The following is a 26,427-nucleotide window of genomic DNA, read 5'->3' on the forward strand; positions in this document are numbered from 1 at the left end:
AGAACCTAGAGAGTGCTGTACAGATAGGAGGGGAAGGATTATGGAGGGCTGGAGAACTTTGGGAAATTTTGCAGAGGCCTTAGTGAGTAGGGTATTATCAATGTCAATCAAAGCTTTCCCCTCTCACTCTACCTTCTAGGAATATCCCGCACCCACAGCCTCTGTCACCTCGGCAGTTGTGTTTTCTGTTATGGAGCTTCCATATACCCGGCCCACAGCTGATTGGTCCAGAGGTAGTCACTTGAGCCCAGTTGCAGTCAATCACTTTCCGTGGGAACTCTCCACAACTCATATAATCTGGTTTGAAAAGATGTACTGCAGCAGTCAGAAGCTTCTCTTAGAAGGTGGGAAACTGACATGATTAATAACTGAGCAGGAGTTGTAAGGATGCCATGTAGTTGAGTAAGGGCCACACCAAGTTAATATTTTTATTATATATTAATTTCTTAAAAATCAAAGAAATTCCTTAACTCAACAGCAAAAAACAAACAACCCAATTAAAAAAATGAGCAAAAGGCTTATATAGACAGTTCTCTAAAGAAGATATACCAATGGCCAATAAGCACATGAAAAAATATTCAACATTATTAGTTATTAGGAAAATGCAAATCAGACCACAAAGAGAAAACACTTCACACTACTAGAATGGGTATTATAAAAAATAAATAAAAAATAACCAGTGTTGAGGAGGATGTGGAGAAATTGGAATTCTTGTGCATTGCTGGCAGGAATGTAAAATGGTGCAACTGCTGTAGAAAACAGTTTGGTGATTCTCAAAAAGTTAAACATTCAGTTACCATATGACCCAGCAATTCCACTCCTATCTATATACCCTAAAGAACTGAAAGCAGGGACTCAAGTAGATACTTGTACACCAATGTTTACAGCAGCATTTTTCGCAATAGTGAAAATGTGGAAACAATCCAAGTGTCCATCAACGGATAAATGAGTAAGCTAAATGTGCAGTACACATACAGAGGAATATTATTCAGTCATATAAAAGAACGAAATTCTGATCGATGCTACAACATGGATGAACCTTGAAAACATTGTACTAATTAAAATAAGCCACACAGAAAAGAACAAATATTGTATTATTCCACTCACATGAATCACCTAGAACAGACAAATTTATAGTACATTAGAGGTCACCAGGGTGTGTGTAGAGGGAGGAATAGGGAGTTTTTGATTAATGGATACAGAGTTTCTCTTTGGGATGATAAAAAAGTTCTGGAAATAGATAGCAATGTTTATACAACAATTGTGATTTATGTAATATGGTTCAGTTAATGCCACTGAATGATATACTTGAAAATGGTTAAAATGGCAAATTTTAGTTATATATAGTGCCATGGGCTGAATGTTCATGTCCCTCCAAAATTCATATGTTGAAACCTTAACCCCCATTGTGATGGTATTTGGAGATGGGGCCTTTAGGAGGTAATTGGGGTTAGATAAGGTCATGAGGGTAGGGCCCCATCATGGGATCAGTGCCCTTGTAAGAAGAGATACCACAGAGCTTGCTTTCTCTCTCTATGCATACACACTGTGTATGTGAATACACAGTGAGAAGATTGTTGTCTTCAGGGCAGGAAGCAAGCCCTCACTAAAACCCAATCATGTTAGCACCTTGATCTTGGATGTCTCAGCCTCCAGAACTGTGAGAATTAAGTTTCTGCTGTTTAAGCCACCAAATCTATGGTATTTTGTTATGACTGTCTGAGTTGGCTAAGACATATTTTACCACAATAACAATTATTTGGAAAAATCTCACAGCAATAGCATTCACATGGTTTTAAAAAAATAAAAATAGCACCAGAAATTTACTGGCATATTTCTAAATAAGATGCTTACATACCTGGTTTTTGGTTTCTCAATTTTGAACATTTTCTGTGGATTTCCATAAGCTTGATGAAGACTTAGCTTTCTCCACACCACCTTCCCTTTCTATCCTCCATAGGCCGGTTAATATTTTGAAGGAGCAGAAAACATATTGGGGATAGGGGCAAAGAGAGATACATAATAATAACCGCTAACACTTTATTGTGTCTTTAATATGTGCCCCATAATATGTATGTATTTTATCCTTGATCTTCATTACCACCCTATGAAGTAGGTACAATTATTTATTCCTGTATTACTGAGAAAACTCAGGCACAGAAAATTAGATAACCTGCTCCAGGTCACCCACCCAGTAAGAGGTGGAGCTTGGAAGAGAGTTCCTGCAGCCGGTCCTGATCTGACAACTCTTCCAGTTCTGCCCTCAAACTCCCTTTTCTCTGAAGGAACTTGAGTGCACCTCTGTTGAATCTCCAAAAATCCTGACATGAATATAACCTAAAATTGGCTGGTAAGGGGACTAATTAGAATAAGCACACTGAATAGTCTCAGAGCCCTGCAGAACCCCACCTGGCTAGAAGGATTGAGGGAAAAGAGGGGTAGGTAGAGCAAAAGTCTTCAGAGACATTTGAATCTATCACTGAAAGATACCAGAATGCCCACCTGTCTTTCCCAGATAGGCAACCAGGGCTACAAACACGCACTTGGATTAGATGTCTACAGGTTAGTGTCCAAACTCTGAACCAATCAGCTGTGGCTGAGAGTCATGTGATACCAAATGTGCACAGCAGAGGCAGATTCTGTTAGAAATGAGTGTAGGTGGGGCAAGTTGTTGTAACTGACTCTCTCCCATGTGAGGTCAGAAGTAGCCAGGAATAAGTTGATAGAAATTATCATGGTGTAAGGCACAGAGTTGTTTAATTAATATTTGCTGGATGAATAGTGCCAATGCATAATTGGTTTCCCCAACATTCAATTTGTTTAAAGTTGCTCAATGTTTCAATAATTAAAATTTCTACTATACCCACAACCGATGGTTTCTTTTGAGATTCTCAAAGAAGGCCTAGCACTTAAAGGTGTGGGCTCTGGAAACAGACTGGAGAAGCCTGGGTGTTAATTCCAGATCAACTCTTTCCTGTATGGGCGACCTCATGCAAGTCACTTGCCATTCTTTGAGTCTTGTTTTCTCATCTATAAAAAGGGTATAAATCATACCTGCTTTATAGGATTGTTGCAAAGATCAAGGGCAACAATGTGGATGAAGCACGTTCTTGGTTGCCTGGTACACACTCACTCAACTCCGAATTCTCAGGTCCTTTTTGGACTTGATATGAGATTGTGATGTGTGTTTGATGTGAGATTGTTTCCAGTTCTCAGATTGGTTTTCTTGCACCCTCTCCCAAACCCTCTCCCCCACTTAGACAACAATTAAAGAAAAAAATGTTTCCCTCTTCCTTCTCTTCCATGTGAGCCTCCATTTGATTATTGTTCTTATACTTCCAGCCAGGTGCCATCATGGGTCATCTTTGTAGGTTTCTGTTGCATAATTTCTCTTCATTTGTTGACACTAAATCAGAGATTTTCACTCCAGCTTTCTGGGGAGCTTTTTAAAAAATACCCAGGCTCAGACCCCACATCCAGAAAGTTGAGTTCAATTGGTCTGAGATGGAGCCAGGTGATTCTTGTGTTTAGCTTGAATTGAGAACCATTCAATAAATAAATATTTAATGAGCATCTTCTATGTGCCAGGCACTGTTCTAGGTACTTGGGATACATCAGAGAAGTCTCACAAAGCTTAAGTTCTAAAGGGGGCAGGAATTCTAGAGAGGAGGGCCAAGGAAACCATTGAACTAGACAGGGAGGACCTCGAAGGAAGGCAGAAACATTGTCTTATCCTGATTCCTCAGTCAGGGCTGTAGAAATCACTCAGTGATGCTTGTTGAGTGAATTAATGAGTGAACTTTGGCTTTCTCATAATTTACTTTTTTATTGATTCACTTCACTAGACCTTCAGCTCCACGATGACAATGACATATCAAATTTGTTCTGTCATATGCCCAGTGCCTATTACAGTGACTGGCACACAGAAGGTGCTCAATAAGAAGTACTTAAATGCATGAATATATGTATTTTAAATGCATACCTGTATTTGTTATAGCAGCCTGGGTTTTTTTTTTTTTTTTTTTTTTTTTAAATTTTTTTTTATTATTATTATTATTATTATTGTTGTTGTTGTTGTTTTTTTCGTGACCGGCACTCAGCCAGTGAGTGTACCGGCCAGTCCTATATAGGATCCGAACCCGCGGCGGGAGCGTCGCCGCGCTCCCAGCGCAGCACTCTACCAAGTGCGCCACGGGTTTTAAGAGGATCATACTAATAACATTAATGAATACCTACAAATAAACATTAAAGAGGTGTAGTCAACCAAAGGGCGCTCATTGGTACCTCGACAGCCATTTCTGAGGCTGCTGTGCCCCAAGGCACCCCAGCAAAGCACCACCAGCCACAGAGAGGCTGTGGCTCCTCCAAGCAGAAGAGCCCTCCCCGCCCCCTCTCTCCGCCCCCTCTCCCCGCACAGCCTGCTCTGCCCTCCGCCCCCTCCTCTCCGCCCACTCGCCGCGGTCTCCTGGCGGCGGCGGCTTTGTCTCGTGGGCTGGTCCCCGGCGGCTCCCTCCCCCGAACAGCTGCCGGCGGAGGAGCGAGGAAGTGGCGCGGGAGCTGTCCGGCACCCCGGTGCTGAAACCCAAGCGCTCATCATCCACCACTACCATGTAAGGGCCATGAAAAGGGCTCGTCCTGGCGCAGCGCGGACATGGAGGAGGACTTATTCCAGCTCAGGCAGCTGCCGTGAGTATTATGGGGGCGAGTAAGAGGCAGACAGGCTTTCTTTTAAAAAACAAAAACCTGCGGTGGGTGGGGAAGAGGGTGCATCTCTGCATGGCTTCTGGAATATAAAGGGAACTGTTTCTGAGAAGGGAATTAGGCCCGGAGGAGACAAGCCATTTTCCTAACCCAACAGCCCAGCCTCTGTATCTGTGACTCTTTTTCAGATCCGTCAGGATTTTATGGAGAGCCACGAATGTTATGCTTTCCCTTTTAGTTGCTCTCAATCCTAAAGGGATTTTGAGGTCTGTGCTTTAAGAAAGCATTAGCTGCTGTTTTGCAATGTGGACTGGATTGATGAGTCTATGCAATGACATCGGTTCTTTCCAGCCCCTCTCCTATGCTGTGAAATTCCTAATTTCTCTGCAAGGTCTTTCGGAAGGCAAAGATACTGATGTTGCAAACTGGTTTCTAAAAAGCCAGGATTCCCTTCTAGAGAAGAGGCTTAGGCGAAGTCCTGTTGTTTATGAACTGTGTGAATGAGAGGGCTGTGCACTGTCGCTGAAACCTCTTGCCTCCTTCTGAATGAAAGGTTTTTGTAACAGCTAGCTAGAGTGAGACTCACCATTGGGAACACCAGGAATACAGTCCTTTGAGGATTAGAATTTTTAAGGGACACCAAATTTGCTCTGATAATCTTGGGGGGAAAAGACCAAGCAATGGAAAGGACAGGGGCCTTCTAGAGGGGCTAACGGATTTTTCCTACTACAAGCAGATGGTGATTTGTTAAGCAAGTCAAGAGTATGAGAGGGGGCATTAAAATGAGCATTTGGGGGGGGGCTTTAATTTTTGGAATCACTAGCCATTTGGATGGTAATAGTAGACTCTATTTGGGTTTGTTGGAAAGGATACATTATCATTTAGCATGTATGTATTTTCTTGACTTAAAAAATGGTGTGTTTTTTTCTCTAAGCTATTGAGGAATTCTCCCAAGTGACTTTTAGTGTGACTGATACAGCTCTCGGAGGCTCTGAGTACTGAAGGGGATTGTAATGTTTGTTTCTCAATAAGTGTAAAATTAATTTTCATTTTAAAATGTTAATTAACTTAAATTTTACTTTTAAGCTTTTATTAATTGATCCACAAATAGCATATTTTGTTATGTAATACAGCATTATTTCACAAATGCTAAGGAATGCTCAGTTATACTATCCAGAGGTTGATGTATGAGTACATAAAAATGTAAATGTCTGAGTGCAAATCTCTCAAAGAAAACATACCACTTTCATTTCAAAATCAATCTCGTGCTAAAAAACCAAACTATTATCCTCAAATTTTAAAAATATCAAAGACAGAAATATGAAATTTGGTACTCAGAATAAAAATACATATTGGAACTGCAGTTGTACTGAGATAAATTTTCAGATAATGTCAGAGCATATGAACTTTGCAAAAGATTAGTGTATATTTAATCTACTAATATATAGACATTATATTATCATGACAATTTCTTCCTTAGTTAAAAAAAGTAAAAATTGAAAGAGGTTTTTACTTATTTTAATTTTAATTTTAATTTAGTTTCTTATATAAATACATAATGTAATGTACCGAATAGTATATATGGTAAACAAAGCTCAAAGAGAAGCACAAGAATGAAAAGTAAGTCTCTCTCTTCCCAAACCCCAGTCTTTTTCCCCATAGTTAAGTTTCTTGATCATTCCTTCTGATGAATATAAATACATACAATACATATTACAGAGACCAACTTGTGTACTGGTTGAGAACATTGGTTCTTGAGTCAGACAGACTTGGGTTCAAATCCTGACTCTGCCACTTTCTGCTGTGTGATTTTAAACAAGTAGCTTAACCTTTCTGAGACTCAGTTTCTCTAGCCATAAAGTGAAGATCATAATAGTACTTGATTCATAGGATTATTGTAAAGATAAAATGAGATATATGCTAAATGTTTAGCAGACACAAAGCACTCAACACATATTAACTATTATTAGTATTATATCTGAAAAATCATTTATGAAAACAAAATATGTAGGTTCTCTGTGCTGGACTTCCAAAAATTGTAATCTGCAAACACCAAACCATATTTGAAAGAAGTCAGAATTAGCCCTGAAATTTGTTGACTTCAATTTATATAAAAAAGAGTAAGCTAAAAGGACCAGCCTAGTGAATCTGAGTGGGTTATAAATCACGACTTAGATGTTTTTACACAACACCCTGTGAATATTATGCACAGATTGCAGGCAGCAGATTTCCTGAGAGCAATATGGTTAAAAAAAAATTCAGAGTGCCTTGTAGAAGGTTGGCAAGAGTGGACTTTGGAACAGGCTCAGTCCTGTAGGAAGCTGAGTGTTAATAGATTATAACCCACTAAGTAGTTTACAGGGTCGGGGGAGGGGGAAAGGGGATGCGGGTGCCTAAGAAAACAGTCCTTTCTTGCACTTGGAGGCACCTTCACTCAGTTCTGGGGTGGTTCATTGAAACAACAAACAACCCTTATCTTTCACCTGCTGTCCACTCAGGGACAGGACCATGTACAGAAGATTTCGGAAGCTGAGATTTTGCATCCAGTTCTGCTTTATTGTATGACCTTGTGTGAGTCAGACTTTTCTGGGTTTTCCCTTTCTAGGATGATTTTTTGAAAGCAAGTTTTGCAGAATACATTGATTGGTTGATTGATTCACTCATTCATTCATTGATTTACTTGGGTATCATCCTTGGTATGAAAGATTCTACAACTGAACAAGGTACAATGGTACCTGCCCTTAAGGAGCTCACAATCTAGAGATGCAGTGTCCTATATGATAGCCACATGTCTTTGCTATAACTACATGTGGCTATTAAACTTTAATTAATTTAAATTATGTGATTTGTACATGAAATAATTTATATAGTATAATATACAATATAAAATATGAGCAGTTTTAAAAATCAGTCTCTCCGTTGCACTAACCACATTTCAGATGCTCCATAGCTACATGTGGCTAGTGGCTACCATATTGGACAGCATAAATCTAGAATATTTCCATAATTGCAGCAAGTTTTATTGGACAGCACTGGTCTAGTGGGAGAGGCAAACATTGAACACATCACTGCACAAATAATTGTGAGAATTTTCTTAAGTGCTATAAAGGACTAGTGCAGCAAGGATAGTCATTCTAGATGGGGTGGGGGAAGATAAAGGAAGGCTTCCTTGAGGAAGTGACATTTGAGCTGAGCCCCCAAAGACATGTAGGAGTCTTCCAGGAAAAGGAGATGGGATGAGGAGCATTCCAGGCAGAGGGAACTGTATGGGTAAAAGCCCTAAAGTCAGAAAAAGCATGGTGTTTGTCAAAATCAGCCAGTGGAGCAAAATGAACAGGTGGCTCAAAGGAAGACTGCAAAGGACGACAGGGACCTGGCCATACAGGGTCTTGTAGTACATGACAAGGAGTTGGGACTTCATCTCATGTTTGCTCAATCCACTCTCTCTCTCTCCTTTCTTACAAACCCTGTCTTTTGAGATTGAGCTTCAGTTCATCACTTCATTGAATCTTCCCCTGATTTCTGCTGGGCTTAATCAGCAGCAGAAGTTAAAACGTGGGATCTGAGTCAGGCAGACCTGGGTTCAAACTTTGGCTCTGCCACTTATCATCTGGGTGGCCTCAGGCCAGTGACTTCATCTTCCCAAGGCTTGGTGTTCATCTGGAAAGTTGGGAGAGTGATAGTATCTGCAAGGTAGGGCTGTTGTAAAGACCAGGGAGATAATCACTGGGAAGCTGTGAGCACAGTGTCTGGCTCTGAGTAAGGGCTCAATTAATGGTGCTGGTGTTACCTGTCTTCCTCCACTGTGTATTTGTTTCCCTTATCTTCCAGCTTGTTTGGGGAATAAAGCACCTGGAAGCCATAATTTTCCTTGCAGAACAGAAAATGTCTGATTTGGTGTGAAGGTACATGCCTTTTTGGTCTTTTGTCCATGTTGCTTCTCTTTCATCTTCACCCATCTTAGTATATGATGACTCCATGCATCCCATTTGGGCCAAAAACTTAGGAGTCAACTTAGACTTCTCTCTTTCACTCACATTTCACTTTCAATCCATCAGGAAATCCTATTGGTCCTTCCCTTAAGCTATACCCAGACTCCAATCCCCTCTCTCCACTTCTACCATGATCCCATGGTTCATTCCCCCATCCTCTCTCACCGAGATGATTGTAATAGTCTCCTTGCTGATCTTACTGCTCCTGCCCTTACCTCACAATAGCCCATTTTCAACACAGCAGCCAGAGAGATTCTTTAAAAATCAGTTCATGTTCCTCCTAAAAGGACAAATGCTCAAAACGCTCCCATGGCTCCCATATCACCTCATCTCTTCCACTCTCCCACCCACTCATGCTGCTCCAGGCACCTGGCTGCCTTGTTCCTCAAACACACCAGGCAGGCTCCTGCTTCAGGATCCACCACCCCCTCTGCCTGGAAAGCTCTTCTCCAAGGTATCTGCTTCACCTTCATCCAGTCTCAAATGCCACCTTCTCACCAAAGCCTACCCTCATCACCCTCTTTAAAATCGCAGCCCTCTCTCCCACACATATGGATGGCTACTCTAAGAAAAACAACAACAACAAAAATAAGCAGAAAATAACAAGTGTTGGTGAGGATGGGTAGAAATTGGAATTCTAGTGTACTGTTGGTGGAAATGTAAAATGGTGTGGCCACTATGGAAAACAGTATGGCGGTTTCTCAATAAATTAAAAAGATAATTATCATATGATCCAGCAACTCCATGTCTGGTTATATACCCAAAAGAATTGAAAGCAGGGTCTTGAAGAGATATCTGTACACCTATTTTCATAGCAGCATCATTCACAATAGCCAAAACTGGGAAGCAACTCGTGTCCACCAATGAATGAATAGATAAAATGTGGTATATCTGTACATTGAAATATTATTCAGCCTTAAAAAGGAAGGAAATTCTGACACACACTACAACATGGATGAAACTTGACGTTTTTCTAAGCAAAATAAGCTACTCACAAAAGGACAAATACTGTATGATTCCACTTATATAAGGTACCTAGAGTAGTCATATTTGTAGAGACAGAAAGTAGCATGGTGGTTGCCAGGGACTTAGTGGGAAGAGGAGATGGGGCGTTATTGTTTAATGGGAACAAAATTTAAATTTTGTAAGATAAAGAGAGTTTTGGAGATGGATGGTGATAATGGTTGCATATAAATGGGAATGTACTTAAAGCCGTAGAACTGTACATTTTTAAATGGTTAAGATGGTAAATTGTATGTTATGTGTATTTTACCATAATTGGAAAAAAAGGAACTTCTTTCTCTGTCTTCGCATACCCTGTTCTCCTTTTTCTTTTTTTCAAAGCAGTTGTCACCTTCTAATATACCATATAGTTTACTTATTTGTTGTTTAGTGTCTGTATTTCCTCTCTAGAGTGAAAGCTTCACAAGGGTGGGGATCTGATGTATCCCAAGTATGTGAGACTTTGCTGTACCATTGTTAAGTTTTAGCAGCTCAACAGCTCAGTGCGTCTGGGAAGGTCAGACATAGCTTTGTTTCTTACATTTGTCTTCTGCTTCTCTGCCCCCTTTGACTGAATCAGGGAGGTTGGGAGAACAGCTGTTTGACTTACTGACTACATGACTATTTTTTAAAGTTATTTTTTTAAATTGACAAAAAGTGTTTATATTTATGGTGTGCAACATACTGTTTTGAAATATGTATACATTGTGAAATGGCTAAATCGAGCTAATTAATATATGCATTACCTCATACACTTATGTTTTTGTGGTGAGAACATTTAAAATCTACCCTCTTAGCAATTTAATCACCATGTTATACAATAGATCTCGTGAACTTATTCCTTCCATCTAACTGAAATTTTGTATCCTTTGACCAACATCTCCCAATCCTCCCCATCCCCCAGTCCCCTGGTAACCATCATTCTCTTTGCTTTTATGAGTTCAACTATTTTAGATTCCACATATAAGTGAGATCATGTGATATTTGTCTTTCTGTGCCTGGCTCATTTCACTTAACATAATGCCTTCCAGGTTGATCCACATTGTTGCACGTGACAGGATTTTCTTATTTTTAGGTTGAATAGTATTCCATTGTGTGTATATACCACATTTTCTTATCCATTCATCTATTGGTGGACACTTAGATTGATTCCCTATCTCGGCTATTGTGAATAATACTGCAATGATTACATGACTATTGTTCTTGAAATTGTCTCAGGTGAACTCTTTGGGCCCTCCTTAACCCTGGTAAGGATTTGTATTTTGAGTTCTAGAGGAGGAGCTAGCAGCAGCTTCTGTTTCCTCTAACCGAGGAGACTTCTGCATAGAAACACAGGATCAGAGTAGGTGGCAAAAGCACACGTGAGACTTCTCGCTGGCTCCCATCCCCCTGAGGCCCAGTGGGACAGAAGGGGAGGATCCCTGGCCAAGGAGGAGAGATAGGGGTTCATTGTCACCCTCTTCAGGCACAAAGTAAGGAGTTATTGTAATAGCCTGGGGATCCTCAAAGGTAACGCACCAAAGCCTTTAAACCCTCAAGCTCAAAGCCACTCATACTCCTTCATTTTATTTTATTTATTTATTTATTTATTTATTTTTTGTCTTTTTCGTGAGCGGTACTCAGCCAGTGAGTGCACCGGCCATTCCTATATAGGATCTGAACCCGCGGCGGGAGCGTCGCAGCGCTCCCAGCGCCGCACTCTCCCGAGTGCGCCACGGGCTCGGCCCATACTCCTTCATTTTAAACACATTTACATTTTATGCCAGCCAGCTTCACCCCTAAGGAATGTGTGTTTCAGTGACATAAGGGGAGCTGTCTGGAGGCCAAAGAAAAAAAAATTTTCTTGCAAAGAGGTCATTGCTTGAGTGGCGTTTGGTCTTAAGGAGGATTGTTCCAGGGCCTGCTGGTCTACAGAATGGCTTTACAGCCCCAGCCAAAGTCTTCTCTGGGTTGTCTACAGAATTATTCAGATTTACATGTGAATCATAATGTAATCTTGGGCAATCTATTCAACTTCCCTGAAACATAAAGGGGTGCTTGGGTCACGTTTAAGGACATTTTCAGTTCTAAAAGACTGTGATTCTAAGCTCTCTAGATGTGTGTGCCTGGTATCATTCTGGATATGGCGATTGTTCTGGAGTAACTATTAGTAGTATCTCTTTCACTCCTTAACCCAGGATTTCTTGACCTTGATACTATTCACATTTTAGACCGAATAATGCTTTGTGGTGGGGGCCCGTCCTATGGCATCAGAGGATGTTTAACAGCATCCCTGGCCTCTACCCACCAGATATCACAAACCCATCCCCACCCCAGTTGTGACCATCAAAACTGTCTCCAGACATTGCTCATGTCCCCTGGGGGGCTAAATCGTCCCAGGTTGAGAACTACTGCTCTAAAATGTTCTACTTTAGATGATAAATCGTTCGGTCACTCTATAGAGCATCTTCGGATCTCTCTTAAAACCTCACTTCTCTGATTTTAGTCATGTTGGAACTCTGGTACGTGTTCTCTCAGCAATGTGTGTATCTTCCACAATCCTCAATGTACCTTTGGTAAAAGGCCAGAAATGAGGGCAAGAAATTGGCCTGACACAGAGAAAGTCCTCACTGCATGCTTGTTGAATGAACGAGTGAATAAATAAGTTACAAAGACAAATTACCTGGAAGGTTATAGCACAGGCCTTCTGTTCCTCCAATCAGAAGAGTTACCCACCTCCTCCACTGAGGCCATGTCAGAGAATGATTAAGTGAGTGGGCTGTCCACTCAAGTAGACTTGGGCTCAGATCCTGACTTCCCTGCTAACTTGATGGGTAACCTTGGGCAAGTTACTTTTCTTCTTTAGGCTTCAGTTTCATCATCTGTAAAGTGGGGACAGCAATGGCACCCACCTCATAGGACACAAGGGTTCCTTGAAGTGCTCATAAAGTGCTTAGCAAAGCTACCAGCACCTGGTAAGGGCTTCATGAATGTTGACTATTACTGATTTTTTATCATTATTTTTGGTCCAGAGTATAAGCTAGTGGTCTACTATCCAGGGAACAAGCTCATTGATATTCAGGTTGATGGGCATGGCAGGAAAATACAAATAAATAAAATCCACATAGAACTAAAATTTCCATTAATTATACCCTTCTAGATATTTGAGTGCGGAAAGGACCTTAAAAATCATCACATCCAGCCCTTCATACCCCATGTCCCCAATTCAGGGCAAGAAGGCATCAAGCAGTGACTTTCAAACTTATGTGGCCACCAGCAACATCTTATTAAAATTTATACTCTTGGGCCCCCTATGCAGAGATGTAAAAGCATTAGGTCTGCAGTATGGCCCAGAAATTAACATTTTAATCAGTTCCCTATGGGTGTTCTTTGCCTCAGTTAGAGAAGCATTGGCTGATCGGTTAAGATCACAGGTTTTGGAGCTACTTGAGCCAGGGTTCTAGTACACTCTATACTGTCTAAGAGACCTGAACCAATTAGTCTAAGCTCTCTGAGCCTCAGTTTGCTTGTCTGTTAGCTAGGGATATTGATAATACCTCCCTCCAAAGGTTGTTAAGGGTTGTTATGTAAGATAGTTCATAGCAGTCAGGCTTGGACCTGGCAGGTTGAAATGATGCATAAATATTAAATATCATTACCCCTGAGCCAATCCCATGGACACCTGTCTCTCCTGGAATCCCTGTCCTGAAGGGGAGCCCACTACTTCTTAAATTAGCCTTTTTCATATCTGAACTTCTCTGCTTGAGAAGACTCCTCCTTTTATTGAGTTGAAATCTGCTTCCTTCTTCCTTATACCCAGAAATTCAGGCTCTGTTCTTGGGGTCCAAGATGAATGGGCACCTTCTTTCACATGCCAGGACGTCAAATATTTGAAGACAGAGGTCTGTTCCCTGAAAAGGCTCTTTCCAAGTCACATGGATCAGGGAGTGCCCCAGGTCTTGTCTTGAAATAGACAAAGCAAGTCCATAGGTTAGTGACCTTGGCAGGTTCTGCTGCTCCAAGTGCACAGTATCTAACTCCATTAGGCCAGGGTTAAGGGGGTTAGGTTTCAGACTCCAAAGAAGCCCAGTGCCACATAGCCAGGGTATGTGGAACAAAACTGAGTGGTGCTGGTTGTCAGTGTTTTTTACCAAGTTCCCCCAAAATGGTGGACCCTTGTTATATTGTGGCCCTCTGCTCAGGAATTGCAGATGAGTCTCTCTATGAAGATGTCTCCCTATACTAATAGGAAAAATGTGAGGAGAGAGAAGGACTCCTATATAATGAAAGCTTCAGTCCTCCACCTCTGCAAGCCCTGAGTCCAAGCCACTGACCACACAGCCTCCTCCCTGGTCTCTCTGCTTCCTCTCTAGCCATATGTCAGTATTAACCATGACTTTGATTTTCTGTATTCTCATGTTTTGACATCTTGGGGGCTAGCTGATTCTGAAATGTCTGCCTCTCCCAGAGTTTACTAATTCCTAGAGATAGCAAACAGCTCACCAGCGAGTGTGCCTTTCATATGCAAACCTACCAATCCAGAGCCCACAAACCCTACCTACCACCTCCTTTTTTAGGTTCTTGCAGGGCTCTCAGATGCTCAGCCACATTGACCTGCCCTTGTCACCCCAGATCCAGGTACCAGACATCTAAGGACAGCCCCTATACTCCAGAGTCTGATAAACTTACTCAAGCTAGCCAATCCTAAGCCTGCTTACCCTGCCTCTCCCAATCCTTTCCATGGAAAGCACAACAAAAGCTCTTGCCCACGCTTTCTCTCTGCCTCCTGACTGTCCCTGGTGCTTCCCCATGTGGTCCCCCATGGTGTGGTATGCCCCTTCTTCTTGGGATCTGTAAGTATAACTGAGTATGTCTTTTCAATGGCATTCTTCTCCTGATCTCTTGACCTAACCATACCAAAATAATAATAAAACCTATATTTAAAATGCTTTCCACCATTTCTCCTCTTGTGGAGGAATGTGCCTGTGTGACCTTCTCAAAACTCAACTCTGATCATCTTCCACCTTCTCACTGCTACTTGAAACCCTTCAGTGGTGATCCATTTGTCTTGAGAAAACACTAACAGTCCTCACCGTGGTCTCCAGAGCTCTGCATGCTCCAGCCTGTTTCTCTGACCTTTGCACTAGCTGCTCTCTCTACTCTTTCCCCATCTGTGTGTGACTGTCCTTGTTCCCCTGACCTCAGTCTCCTCAGGAAGGTCTTTTCTGACCACTTCTCACCCCAATGGTTCTTTACTATGGCACTCCATTTGCTTCCTTCTCAAGATACATTTATTTGCAAGTGTGTAATGATGTATCTGTTTACTTGTATGTTAAGCATCTCCCCAACTACAGCACCCACTTTGTGGGCACAGGAACCATGTCCCTTTTGTTCCCCTTTGTGTTCTGGCACTCAGTACATAGTCAGCCCTCAATAAATGCTTATTAAAATACTGAGAGATTGTTCCAGGTTCTTCCAGCTGCTCTCTGTACATTGACTCCTCTCATCTCCATGGCAACCCTGTGAGGTAGGAATTACCATCTCCATTTTACAGGTGAGGAAACTGAGACTCAGACAGGTAAAGTGACCTACCCAGGGTCACACAGCTACTGAATGGCAAGGGAAGGTGGATTCAAACACAGGTCAGTCTATTTGCCAGAGTCGGGCTCTCTTCTTTCCTAGGGTAGACCACTTCTCTTCATGCAGGACTTTAAATGCTGCTCCACCATTATCACAGTTCAGTTTAAGCTTCCTTTTAAGTCTGATAGATTCATGAACTCCAGGGCTACAAGTCCAGAAGCTCGGATGAAAAGAGAGAAAACTTCTTTATCCAAAATACTGTAATCAAGTCACAGGCCCTAATTTAAGGTTCTAAGATAAATTATATGATGGTACCAAAAAAAATATCTTTAAGTTGACAGCTATTTCCTCAAGTTTTTCTCTGCCTTAAATAGCAAAATTATGTAAAATAGATGTTCCTTGCTATTTTGGTAAATTATATGCCATATATATACATACGTATATATATATACACACAACAAATGCCAAGAAATTGTGAGCCAGGCTGTTTTGAAGCCCTCATATATTTAACATATGCCACTGCTATTTTCTTTTTCTTTCATATGACATCTTTTTTTTCTTGAGAAATCTTGGCTCATGTAATTGTTACATACTTTTAGTAGCCCGACTGATTCAAAATGTAGTCTGGCTTTCTGAGTATAATGTCAGACGGCCCTCTTTATCTCTGTCTTTGCACCAGCAAAGGTGCCCTGGTCTCCAGTGGTTTGCCAGAAGAAGAAATGCGAACAGATCCTGGTTTAAAACTGCAGGGAGCTAAGCCGTTTTCTCAAAGTCACATTTTACAGAGGTCAATGTACTCCATGCTCAGGGTAGAGAGGTGACTTGGATAAAGCTGGTCGGAGGGAAGCTAATATTTACTCAAATGCTCATGGTTTTCCTGGTCATCAAACTCACTTAACCCTCACGAGGGTGTGTGTGTGCACGTAGGCATGTGTTCATTGTGGTAAAATGGACATAACATAAAACTTACATTTCGACAATTTTAAATGCACTGTTAGTGCCATTAAATACATTTACAATGTCGTGCAACCGTCACTACCGTTCATCTCCAGAATTTTTTCATCTTCCCCAACTGTACCCCAGTAAACACTAACTCCCCACTCTCCCTTCTCCCCAGCCCCTGGTAACCACTATTCTACTTTCTATCTCTGTGAGTTTGACTATTCTAGGCCTCTTCCTATAGGTTGAATCATATATTTGTTCTTTTGTGAATGGCTTATTTCACTTAGCATAATGTCTTCAAGGTTCACTCATGTTGTAGCATGTCAAAATTCCTTTCCTTTTAAGTGCTGGATAATACTGTATTGTATGGATATACCACATTTTGTTTATCTATTTATCCACCAATGAACACATGGATTATTTTCCCCTTTGGCTATTGTGATACAGATCAACTTAAAAGTTTTTTTTAACATTTTCTTGAATGGATGTGCCATAATCAATTTAATTTCTCCCCCCACGATTGTTTCTAGTTTGTGCTATTACAAGCAAAGCTGCAACAGCAGGCTAGCACCAGAAGAGAATATCACAGAGTGGCAGGGTGTGGGAACTCTGAAGTCAGATGGCTTTGCCAGAGCCTGGCTTAGACACTTACTGTGTGATCTTCAGCAATCTCCCAGCCCCTCTGTGCTTAAGTGTTCTCATCTGAAAAATGGGGATAGTGACAGTGAAGATTAAATAAAATAAACCATACAAAGCACTGAACTCTCCACCTGGCACGTGGCAAACTAGCAATCCATATCAGTCATTTGTATTGTAAATCATTGCCTGCTGTGTCTGTCCCTATAATGAATTGCCAGCAGAACGGTTCTGGGTGGGAGCACAGAGCATTTAAAATTTTCGAAGATATCATAAATTACCTTCCAAAAGGGTTGTGGTGGTCACTATTAGTCACAGAGAAAGTGGGGCACCGTGGACGGTCCTTGAGGAGGAGATGTGATAAAAGCAGGCCACACAGTCATTTCCTCCTGTCATTTTATCCTCAGAGTCAAGAGTGATCTATTGACCTTCCCTTCATCCCTAAAAGTGAATTGTTACTGTATGTAAATGTTCATTTCCTTCCTTCCCCTAACAGTTCTCTATGTTTACATCTTCTGTGAATTCCTGGGGGAGGACTGTTTGTTTTTGATTTGGGGGTTGCTTCTTGGGACAGGGAGCCCTCTTCACTTGTAGTTCCCTCCCTGAAACCCATTTCACACCAACCCTTACTTCATGGGTTCCAGACTTGAAATGTCATCCTCACCACAAGCCTTTCACAGCACCCAGTTTATTTATTTATTTTTTTTTTTTGCAGCATTTCATGTGTTTTAAACGCCTGTCCCACTCCATGTGGACTATGAGCACTGCAGCAGCACCTCTGGGCCTGGCACAAGGCAGGTGCTCAACAGATATTTGTTGAATAAATGAACAAATGGATTCCAGTAATATCTGTGGCAGTGCTAAGAGTTAATGGGGTTTTTTTTAGATGGCAAAATATACATAATGTAAAATTTACCATTTTTACCATTTTAAAGTGTACAATTCAGTGGCATTTAGTATACTCATAATGTTGTGAATTTTCATCACCCCTAAAGGAAACCCCATACCCATTAAGCAGTCAGTCTCCACTCTCTGACAGTCTCCCAGCCCCTGACAACCACTAACCTGCTGTCTGTTTCTATGACTTTACCTACTCTGTATGTTTCATATAAATGGAAACATATATATGTGATCTTTTGTGACTGGCTTCTTGGATTCAGCATAATGTTTTTAAGGTTCATCTGTATTGTAGCATGTGTCAGTAGTTTGAGGACATTTTTTTACAGTGATGTGTTACAGCCTGCTCATACCAGCTCTAGAGGGCAGATTTTTAAATATTCAGGAATTTTTGGAGCCTGTTATTTAACCATTAGTAGCTTGAAGTTGGCCATCATGGAGTATTTACCCCATGGATATTGGCAAATGTTATAAACCAATATTTTGCAGAGGTGGGGGGCGGGTATTGGAGAGCCGTTTTACAAGCACACCACTGGCTTTACAGCACCCCCATAATTTCCATCAGCATTCCCCAAAAGCTACTCTGAATAAAATTGTGCTCTTGCTGGACAAGTGCTGTTTAAGAGATACCCCAGGTCCCACCTTCTAACCAGATGTCTGGGCCTAAGGCAGTCTCTCTCTAAGGCTTTGCTACTAAGTATCATCTGCCTTCCAGCTGTAAGTGATGCCCCAGCTCCAGACTGCAGGGACGTTTGTCTGAGTCCTGTGTCATGGGTCTCTTAGGTAAGGAGGGTGGCCTGTGGGTACCCAGCTCAGCCACCCGAGACTGGGGGTTCCTCAGGGCTCGGTCCTTTAGCATGACTGCTTCATGATGAGGCGTGGGGGTGGGGAGCAGCAGAATTATTTGTCTGCCTCTGATGCACGAAAGCAGTCCCCAGATCAGCAGCATCCGCACCACCTGGGGATGTGTTAGAAGTGCAAATTCTTAGTCCCCAGCAGAGACCTTTTGAATCAGACCTTCTGGGGGCATCTGTATTATAATCAGCTGTTGATGGGCTGAGGCTCCATCAAGTTTGAGAACTTCAGCATTTAAGTGACAGTCTGAAGAGCTATCAGCCAGGCTGGAATTGAGCTGTGTCTTTTGATTCCTGCCCCAGAGCACACCATTTTCCACTGTCTGGCAAACACATCCACATAGGCCAGCTCAGTTCTGGCCAGACAAGTGAATGCTTGGGAGAGGCACTGACTTGATGCCCAGTGATTGGGACCAAGGACTCTAATACCAATGGCAACCAGGCTGAAGCCTCAGTTTCTTCAAGCTGTGTGACCTAGGGCAAATGCCTTAACCTCTCTGAGCATCTGTTTCCTCATCTATAAAATGGGTGTAAAAATAGTACCTAACTCATATATTATAGGTTAATTTTCAGGGTAACAGAAGGTAATATAAAGAGCTTAACATTGTTCTTGGCTTATAGCAAGTGCTATATACTAGCTGTATGGTTTGAAAGCTTTTACCTAAGGAGTATGAGGGAGCATACATGTATCGCTTTTGAATGAATTCATATAATGATTTATTTGTCGCAGATACAGTTGGTACCCATCACCTGGCTGGTACACCCCCAACTGTTGCCAGTGTTGGCTGTTCACAGCTCACAGCTGCAGTCTTCTCTAGAGGGTTGCTCTAGGGCAAGGGAGTCACCTTGCCTGGGAGGTTGTGCCCTCCACCCCTGGGGATGGGGTGGCCAAGGACTGGTCAAGGATGATGAGGGTATAACAGCCCAGACCCCACACCCTTGGTGGGACCATCTCAGCTGTACGATTCACACTCCAGAGTTCCCTGTGGGATCAGGCTGAGAGTAGACTTCAGCAGGAACCACATCCTTGCTTAGATTTCTCCCCTGCCTTATCCTGCTTCCCTTAATTCCATTGGGTTTCTCTTGAGAGCACTTCCTAAGGAAATCACTTGCATAAGAATCCCATCTCATTTTTTTGCAAAAATATAAAAATCCATCCTAAAATTAATATGGAATCTCAAGGGACACTGAATAGCCAAAACGATCTTGAAAAATAAGAACAAAATTGGAGGTTTCACACCTCCTGATTTCAAACTTACTACAAAGCTATGGCAATCAAAACAGGGTGGTATTGGCCTAAGTACAGACATAGAGATCAATGGAATAAAATAGAGAGCCCAGAAATAAGCCTTCGTATCAAATGACTTGATCAAATGATCTTCAACAAGAGTGCAAAGACCATTCAACAAGGAAAAGGACTGTCTTTTCAACAAATGGTATTAGGAACACTGGATAGCCACATGCAAAAGAATGAAGTTGGGGGCCAGCCCCGTGGCTCACTTGGTAGAGTGCGGCGCTGGGAGCTTGTGCAGCGGCGCTCCCGCTGTGGGTTCAGATCCTATATAGGGATGGCCGGTGCGCTCACTGGCTGAGCACGGTGTGGATGACACCAAGCCAAGGGTTGCGATCCCCTTACCAGTCACGTAAAAAAAAAAAAAAAGAATGAAGTTGGAGCTTTATTACACCATGTACAAAAACTAACTCAAATCGGATCAGAGAGCTAAACCTATAAAACTTTTAAAAGAAAACCTTCATACCTTTGGATTAGGCAGTGACTTCTTGGACATGACACCAAAAATACAGATAGTAAAAGTAAAAATAGACAAATTGGACTACATCAAAATAAAAAAATTTGATGTGTCAAAGGATCACAATCGACAGAGTGAAAAGACAACGCAAGGAATGGGAGAAAATATTCACAAATCATATATCTGATAAGGGATCACTATCCAGAATGCATAAAGAAATATAACTCAACAACAACAACAACTCCAATTTAAAAATGGGCAAAGGACGTGAATAGATATTTCTCCAAAAAAAGATATACAAATAGCCAAAAAGCACATGAAAAGTTGCTCACTATTAGGGAAATGCAAAAATCAAAACCACAACGAAATGCCATTTTACACCCATTGGGATGGCTGTTACCAAACAAATGGAAAATAACAAGTGTTGGCAAATGTGTGGAGAAATTAAAACCCTCATGTGTTATTGGTGGGAATATGAAATGGTGCATCTGCTGTGAAAAATGGTATGATGATTACTCAAAAAATTAAACATAGAATTACCATGTTATCCAGCAATTCCACTTCTGGGTACATACCCCCAAAAAAGTGAAAGCAAGGACTCAAACAGATATTTGTACACTCTGTTTATTACAGCATTATTCACAATAACCAAAAGGTGGAGGAAACCCAAGTGTCCATCAACAAATGAATGGATAAACAAAATATGGTGTTTCCTTCAAAAGGATTCAGCCTTAAAAAGGATGGAAATTCTGACACATGTCCAATATGGATGAACCTTGAAGACATTATGCTAAGGGAAATAAGCCAGACACAAAAGGACAAACACTGGATGATTCCACTAATATGAGGTTCCCAAAGCAATTACACTTACAGAGACAGAAAGTAGAATGGTGGTTGCCAGTGGCTGGGTAGGGGGGAATGGGGAATTAGTTTTAGTGAGTACGTGGTTCCAGTTGGTAAAGATGAACAAGTTCTGTAGATTGATGGTGGCATTGGTTACACAACACTGTAAATGTGATAATACCACAGAACTATACACTTTAAAATGGTTAAAATGGCAAATTTTATGTTATATATATTTTACCACATAAAAAAAATCCTCATTTCAAGCTCTGCTTCTTGGGAATCCAACCTATGACATGATTGTTACACCCAATTTATAAAAGAGGTGAACTGAGGCTCAGGGAGACTACATGTTTATCTTATCCAATAGGGATGATAGCGGTCCCCACCTCTCAGGGTTATTGTGAGGATTAAATCAAGTCACAGTGCTCGTAAAGAGCTCTCTGATCAAGGAAGAGTGTTATCTATGAAGATGAGGGAAAGAGACATGGTGGGTTCAACTGAATTACGGTCAAATGTTGGCCGCTTCATATGGTTCAACCTAAGAGTAGCGTTTAGTCCTTAAGCTAGACAGTAGGAACAAAGATATTTCTCTTTCATTGTTACCTATATAATTTTCTGTGCTTAATATATTTCAAAATAAGTCCTTTTTATGAAAAAAATTAGAGTAAATGGGGAGCAACAGAAGGACTTGGAGAAATAGTATCCTCTCGTTGGCCAGGAACACAAGGTTTTGAGCCAGGCAGACCTGGGATTGAACTCTGGCTGCATATCTCTTTAGCTATGTGATCGTGGACAAGTCACGTGGCTTCTGGGGCCTCAGTTTTCTTGTCTACAAAATGGTAATGATAATACCAACTTCACAGAACTGTTGTGCAGATCAAGTATGTGGGAAACAGCTAGAACTTATACAGAGTATAAGCTCAGTGCTAGTAGATGGTGGTGTTGGTGGTAGATGGGATGAAGTGTTAGCACCAGGCTTCAAACCCAGCTGTTCTGCCTGCAAACCCTGTCTTTTGTGCTGGGCCCCACACTTTCAGCCAAGATGAGCTTGACAGCTTGGGCTTTCCAAGCCCAGCCTTGCCAAGGAGTGGAGTTTCCAGGCATTTACAAAATTGCTGTCATTTCATCTGTCTTTTCTAGAACTTCACAAGCAGGGCATGTTCCCCATACTTGTGAAATCCAAAGATTTACCCTGTCTGTGCCAGTTATTCTGTGGTGAAATACATGGAATAATGCAGTAAATATAATAGCAGTAATATTTTGTACTTAGGTATTTCTCTTTTTAAAAACCTTTTTAAACGATTGATCAAATTTGTTCTTCAGTTGCTCATAAAGCCCCTCTGCTATTCATGTGCAGGACACCCCAGACTTTTTTCAAAGCCCTGATAGAAATGAGCCTTACACATTCCATATTGCTCTCCCCTTGTGAGACTTTGAGGGCAGAACACATCACCTGTCAGTACCAGGACCCCAAAGCCCACCACATGGGTGGCAGACAGCAGGAGTTTTGTGTTTAGAAGTAAGAAAAGTTGGAAGGAGACTGGTGATTTTTCCTCTCAGTCCCAGATGAAGAAACTGCTGCTCAGAGAAACCAGGGCTTTTCCCAGAGTAATGAGCAGCAGCATAGTTTGAAGGAACATATTGCATGGGAGTGGGGTCCATAGGGTCTCAAACTTAAATACCTACTGGGCCAGACAAAATGGGACAAAGGGCCAAGTGAGAGGAACACAGAGCAAGTGTAGGGATAAGTGGCAAAAGACCCTCAGGGCTGGAAGTAATTTGGAGAAGAGGAGACTGTGGTCAACCAAGGAGTGCATATCCCATCTAAAGGGGACACCACTGCCCAGATCTAGCCACAATTACCATGCTGGATTGTGGGCCTCAGATGGCCACTTTTTCAAGAGACATCTGAAGTCTGTTGTTTTGTTTGTTTGTCTGTTTTTTTATGTGAATTCTCCCGATTTGAAAATTTTGGCATCCATTTTGAATTTTAAACTTTTTCTGGGCCTAATGTAACCTTTGGGTGACCAAATTTGTACTACTGTTACATACAAATGAATCTAAATTCTGAAACAAATGTACTTCCAAGTAGTGTTCAGGTTTTGAACAAAAATGTCCTTGTTCACATAGCTTATCATGTGAATAGGACCCCCTGGAATTGTGCAGTGCCCAACTTATTCAACTGTATGTGGCAGCTCTGATATATAATTCTCAAAGTATGTCACTCCCTCCCCTACAAGTCCAACTCAATAGAAATGCAAACTCTGCAAACCATGAGAAAAAGCCTTTCACCTGTCTTGGGCACACGAGCTGTGCAGCAAGGCAATCAAGAGAGAGTTCTAGCCATCTTGACCAGATTTGCTCTGTTCTGTAGGGTGGTGAAATTTCGTCGCACAGGTGAGAGTGCAAGGTCAGAGGACGACACGGCTTCAGGAGAACATGAGGTCCAGATTGAAGGGGTCCGTGCGGGCTTAGAGGCTGTTGAGCTGGACGATGGGGCAGCTGTGCCCAAGGAGTTTGCCAATCCCACTGATGGTAAGAGGACCCAGAAGTTGGGGCATCATCCCAGGCCACAGTCAGCAGCTCTGAGGCACAAGGGTTGCCTCTCCAGGTGGTGCTCTCAGAGGGGTCTTTTGAAGGGGCAGTTGGGAGGACCTGGGGGCCCAAGGGTGACACTGGAAGTGTGAGCTGGGCCTACATGGCTTACTTCAGTAGGCAAGGTTGCATCACATTCCCTGCCAGTCAGCCTCATTGCCTAACAATTGGCTGAGGATTGCGCAGTGATGATGTTGGCGGTGGTGATCATGATGATAGTGATGATGATGGTGATGGTGGTGATGTTGATGGTGGTGATGATGCTGGTGATGATGGTGATGGTGGGGGTGGTGATGATGATAATGTTGATGGTGGTGATATTAATGGTGGTGATGGTGGTGATGATGTGATGGTGGTGATGATAGTGATGGTGGTGATGATGGTAGTGATGGTGGTGGTGATGGTGGTGGTGGTGGTGGTGATGGTGGTGGTGGTGGTGATGGTGATGGTGGTGATGGTGGTGATGGTGGTGGTGGTGGTGATGGTGGTGGTGATGGTGGTGGTGGTGGTGGTGGTGATGGTGGTGGTGATGGTGATGGTGATGGTGGTGGTGGTGGTGGTGGTGGTGATGATGCTGGTGATGGTGGTGATGGTGGTGGTGGTGGTGAAGTTGGTGGTGATGGTAATAATGACGTGGTGATAATGGTGTGATGGTAGTGATGATGATGATGGTGATGGTGACGATGATGATAGTGATGACGATGATGATGGTGATAGTGTAATGATGGTGATGGTGATGATGTTGGTTATGATGATGGTGGTGATGGTAATGATGACAATGTTGATGGTATGGGAGCAGCTGACATTGGCTGAGAAATCACTGTGCCAAGCACTGTTCTAGGCACTTTACATGTATTACTCATTTAATCCTCACAACAGCTCCCAGTGGAACTATTACCATTATCTTCTCCATTTTGCAGATGAGGGAGCACAGAAGGGCTAAGTATCTTGCCCAAGGTTGCACATCCAGGAATTAACCAAGCTGGATTTACAACCAGGCAGTCTAGCCTCTGAGCCCACATTCTTACCCATGACCTTGTGCTGCCTCTGAGTAGAGCTGGTCAAATAAGGGACCCATGGTGTTTCCATGGGACCTGGTCTTAGACCAGGGAGTCCCTGGTGGATAGAAACATTCCATTCATTCTATGCATGGACAAAACATTCCATGCCCCATATTCCCAATATGGGAGGATTAATGACTTGAACCCAAGGTCTGTTGTTGGCAGATCTGAGATGAAGACTGGGGAGGGAGGGGAAGCAGTGGTTAAGGGCAAAGGCTTTACTCTCAGGCTGCCCTGGGCTCAACTCCGAGCTCTACTGCATATAAGCTGTGTAACATGGGGCAAGTCCATGTCCTCCACTGTGAAATGGGGCTGATACTAGGCCTTACTCATAGGGTTATGATAGGGATTAAACAGAATAACTCAAATCAAGCTCTTATCACATTGCCCAGCACATGGTGAGCATTCCATAAATGTACCACAATATTGTTATTACTGCTCTTACTATTGATGATATTTCTGCTGGAGGAAACCAGAACCTGCTTGTGTGATAAACATCAGCTCACATTCTGGAGAAAATTACAATTGAAGTAAAAGATCCATGGTTGAAATTCCGAAACGATGACAACTCTCGGCAGGGTCTGATGAGATCCACAGAGGCTGCCCATGGAAGGGCTGCCTTCCTTTTGTATTTTTATTTTTCAATTAACTTTTTATTTTGGATTCATTTTAGATTTACAGAAAAATTGCAAAGATAGGACAGAGAGTTCCCGCATACCCTTCACTCAGTTTCCTTTAAGGTTAACATCTTACCTAACCACTGTACATTTGTCAAATCTAAGAAGTTAACATTGGTGCACTACTGTTAACTGAACTCCAGACTTTATTCAGATTTCACCAGGTTTTCCAGTAGTGCCGTTCCAGGATATGATCCAGCATACCACATTATATTTAGTCTGTCAGTATTTTTCAAAATACTTATTAGCTTATAAATTATACCTTATTTTTTTCTGAGCTTAAAAATAACATGTGCTTATTTGGAAAGCATTCAGACCTTATAGAAATGTCCAAAGTAGGAAAGTGTTGTTCTCAAAGATGACCCTGTTAATGATTTGTGAGATGTCCATTCAGTCTTGCTTTCCCTGCACAACACACGCACACGTATATCTCATTTCACACAAAGACAGCTCTTCCGGTTCATTACTCTCCACAACTTGCCATTTTTACTTAACAATATAGTGTGGACACCTTTTGATCTGAGTGCAGATAGAATTCTGCTAAAAAAAAACAGCATGTATTTTTTCCTGACTATGGAAGTAATAAATTATAAAAAGAAAGTTTAAGTCTCATATGATTCCTCCCTCCTCCCCTCCAAAACCAACAAAAATAAAGCCATAATTTAAAGTCTTGTACATATTCTATGCATAGACACATGTACATATGTACACGCACACGCATACATTTCCAAGAATAGAACCGTATTAAATATTTTGTTGTTCATCTTGTTTTGTTTTTAAAAATTAATTAATATATTATGTGTATCTTTTTGTATCTGCACATTCTTTTTAACAGATGGGTCATATTTCATAATGTGGATAGTTAATTTTTATACATATACAGGATATATAATAATTTATTTAACCAACTCCCTGTT

General features: G+C 41.7%; 1 protein-coding gene across 1 annotated transcript in view; it reads left to right on the forward strand.

Moving 5' to 3' along the window:
- Positions 1–4,651: 4,651 nt before the first annotated feature.
- SVOP (SV2 related protein) overlaps positions 4,652–26,427 on the forward strand; it is a 71,068-nt gene continuing 49,292 nt past the window's right edge. The window contains exons 1-2 of the mRNA XM_063087739.1: positions 4,652–4,686; positions 23,552–23,712. Of these exons, the coding sequence (XP_062943809.1) occupies positions 4,652–4,686; positions 23,552–23,712 (196 nt within the window). The remainder of the gene's footprint in view (positions 4,687–23,551; positions 23,713–26,427) is intronic.

This window comes from Cynocephalus volans, chromosome 2, assembly GCF_027409185.1.
Source record: "Cynocephalus volans isolate mCynVol1 chromosome 2, mCynVol1.pri, whole genome shotgun sequence".
NCBI classification, from domain to species: Eukaryota; Metazoa; Chordata; class Mammalia; order Dermoptera; family Cynocephalidae; genus Cynocephalus; species Cynocephalus volans.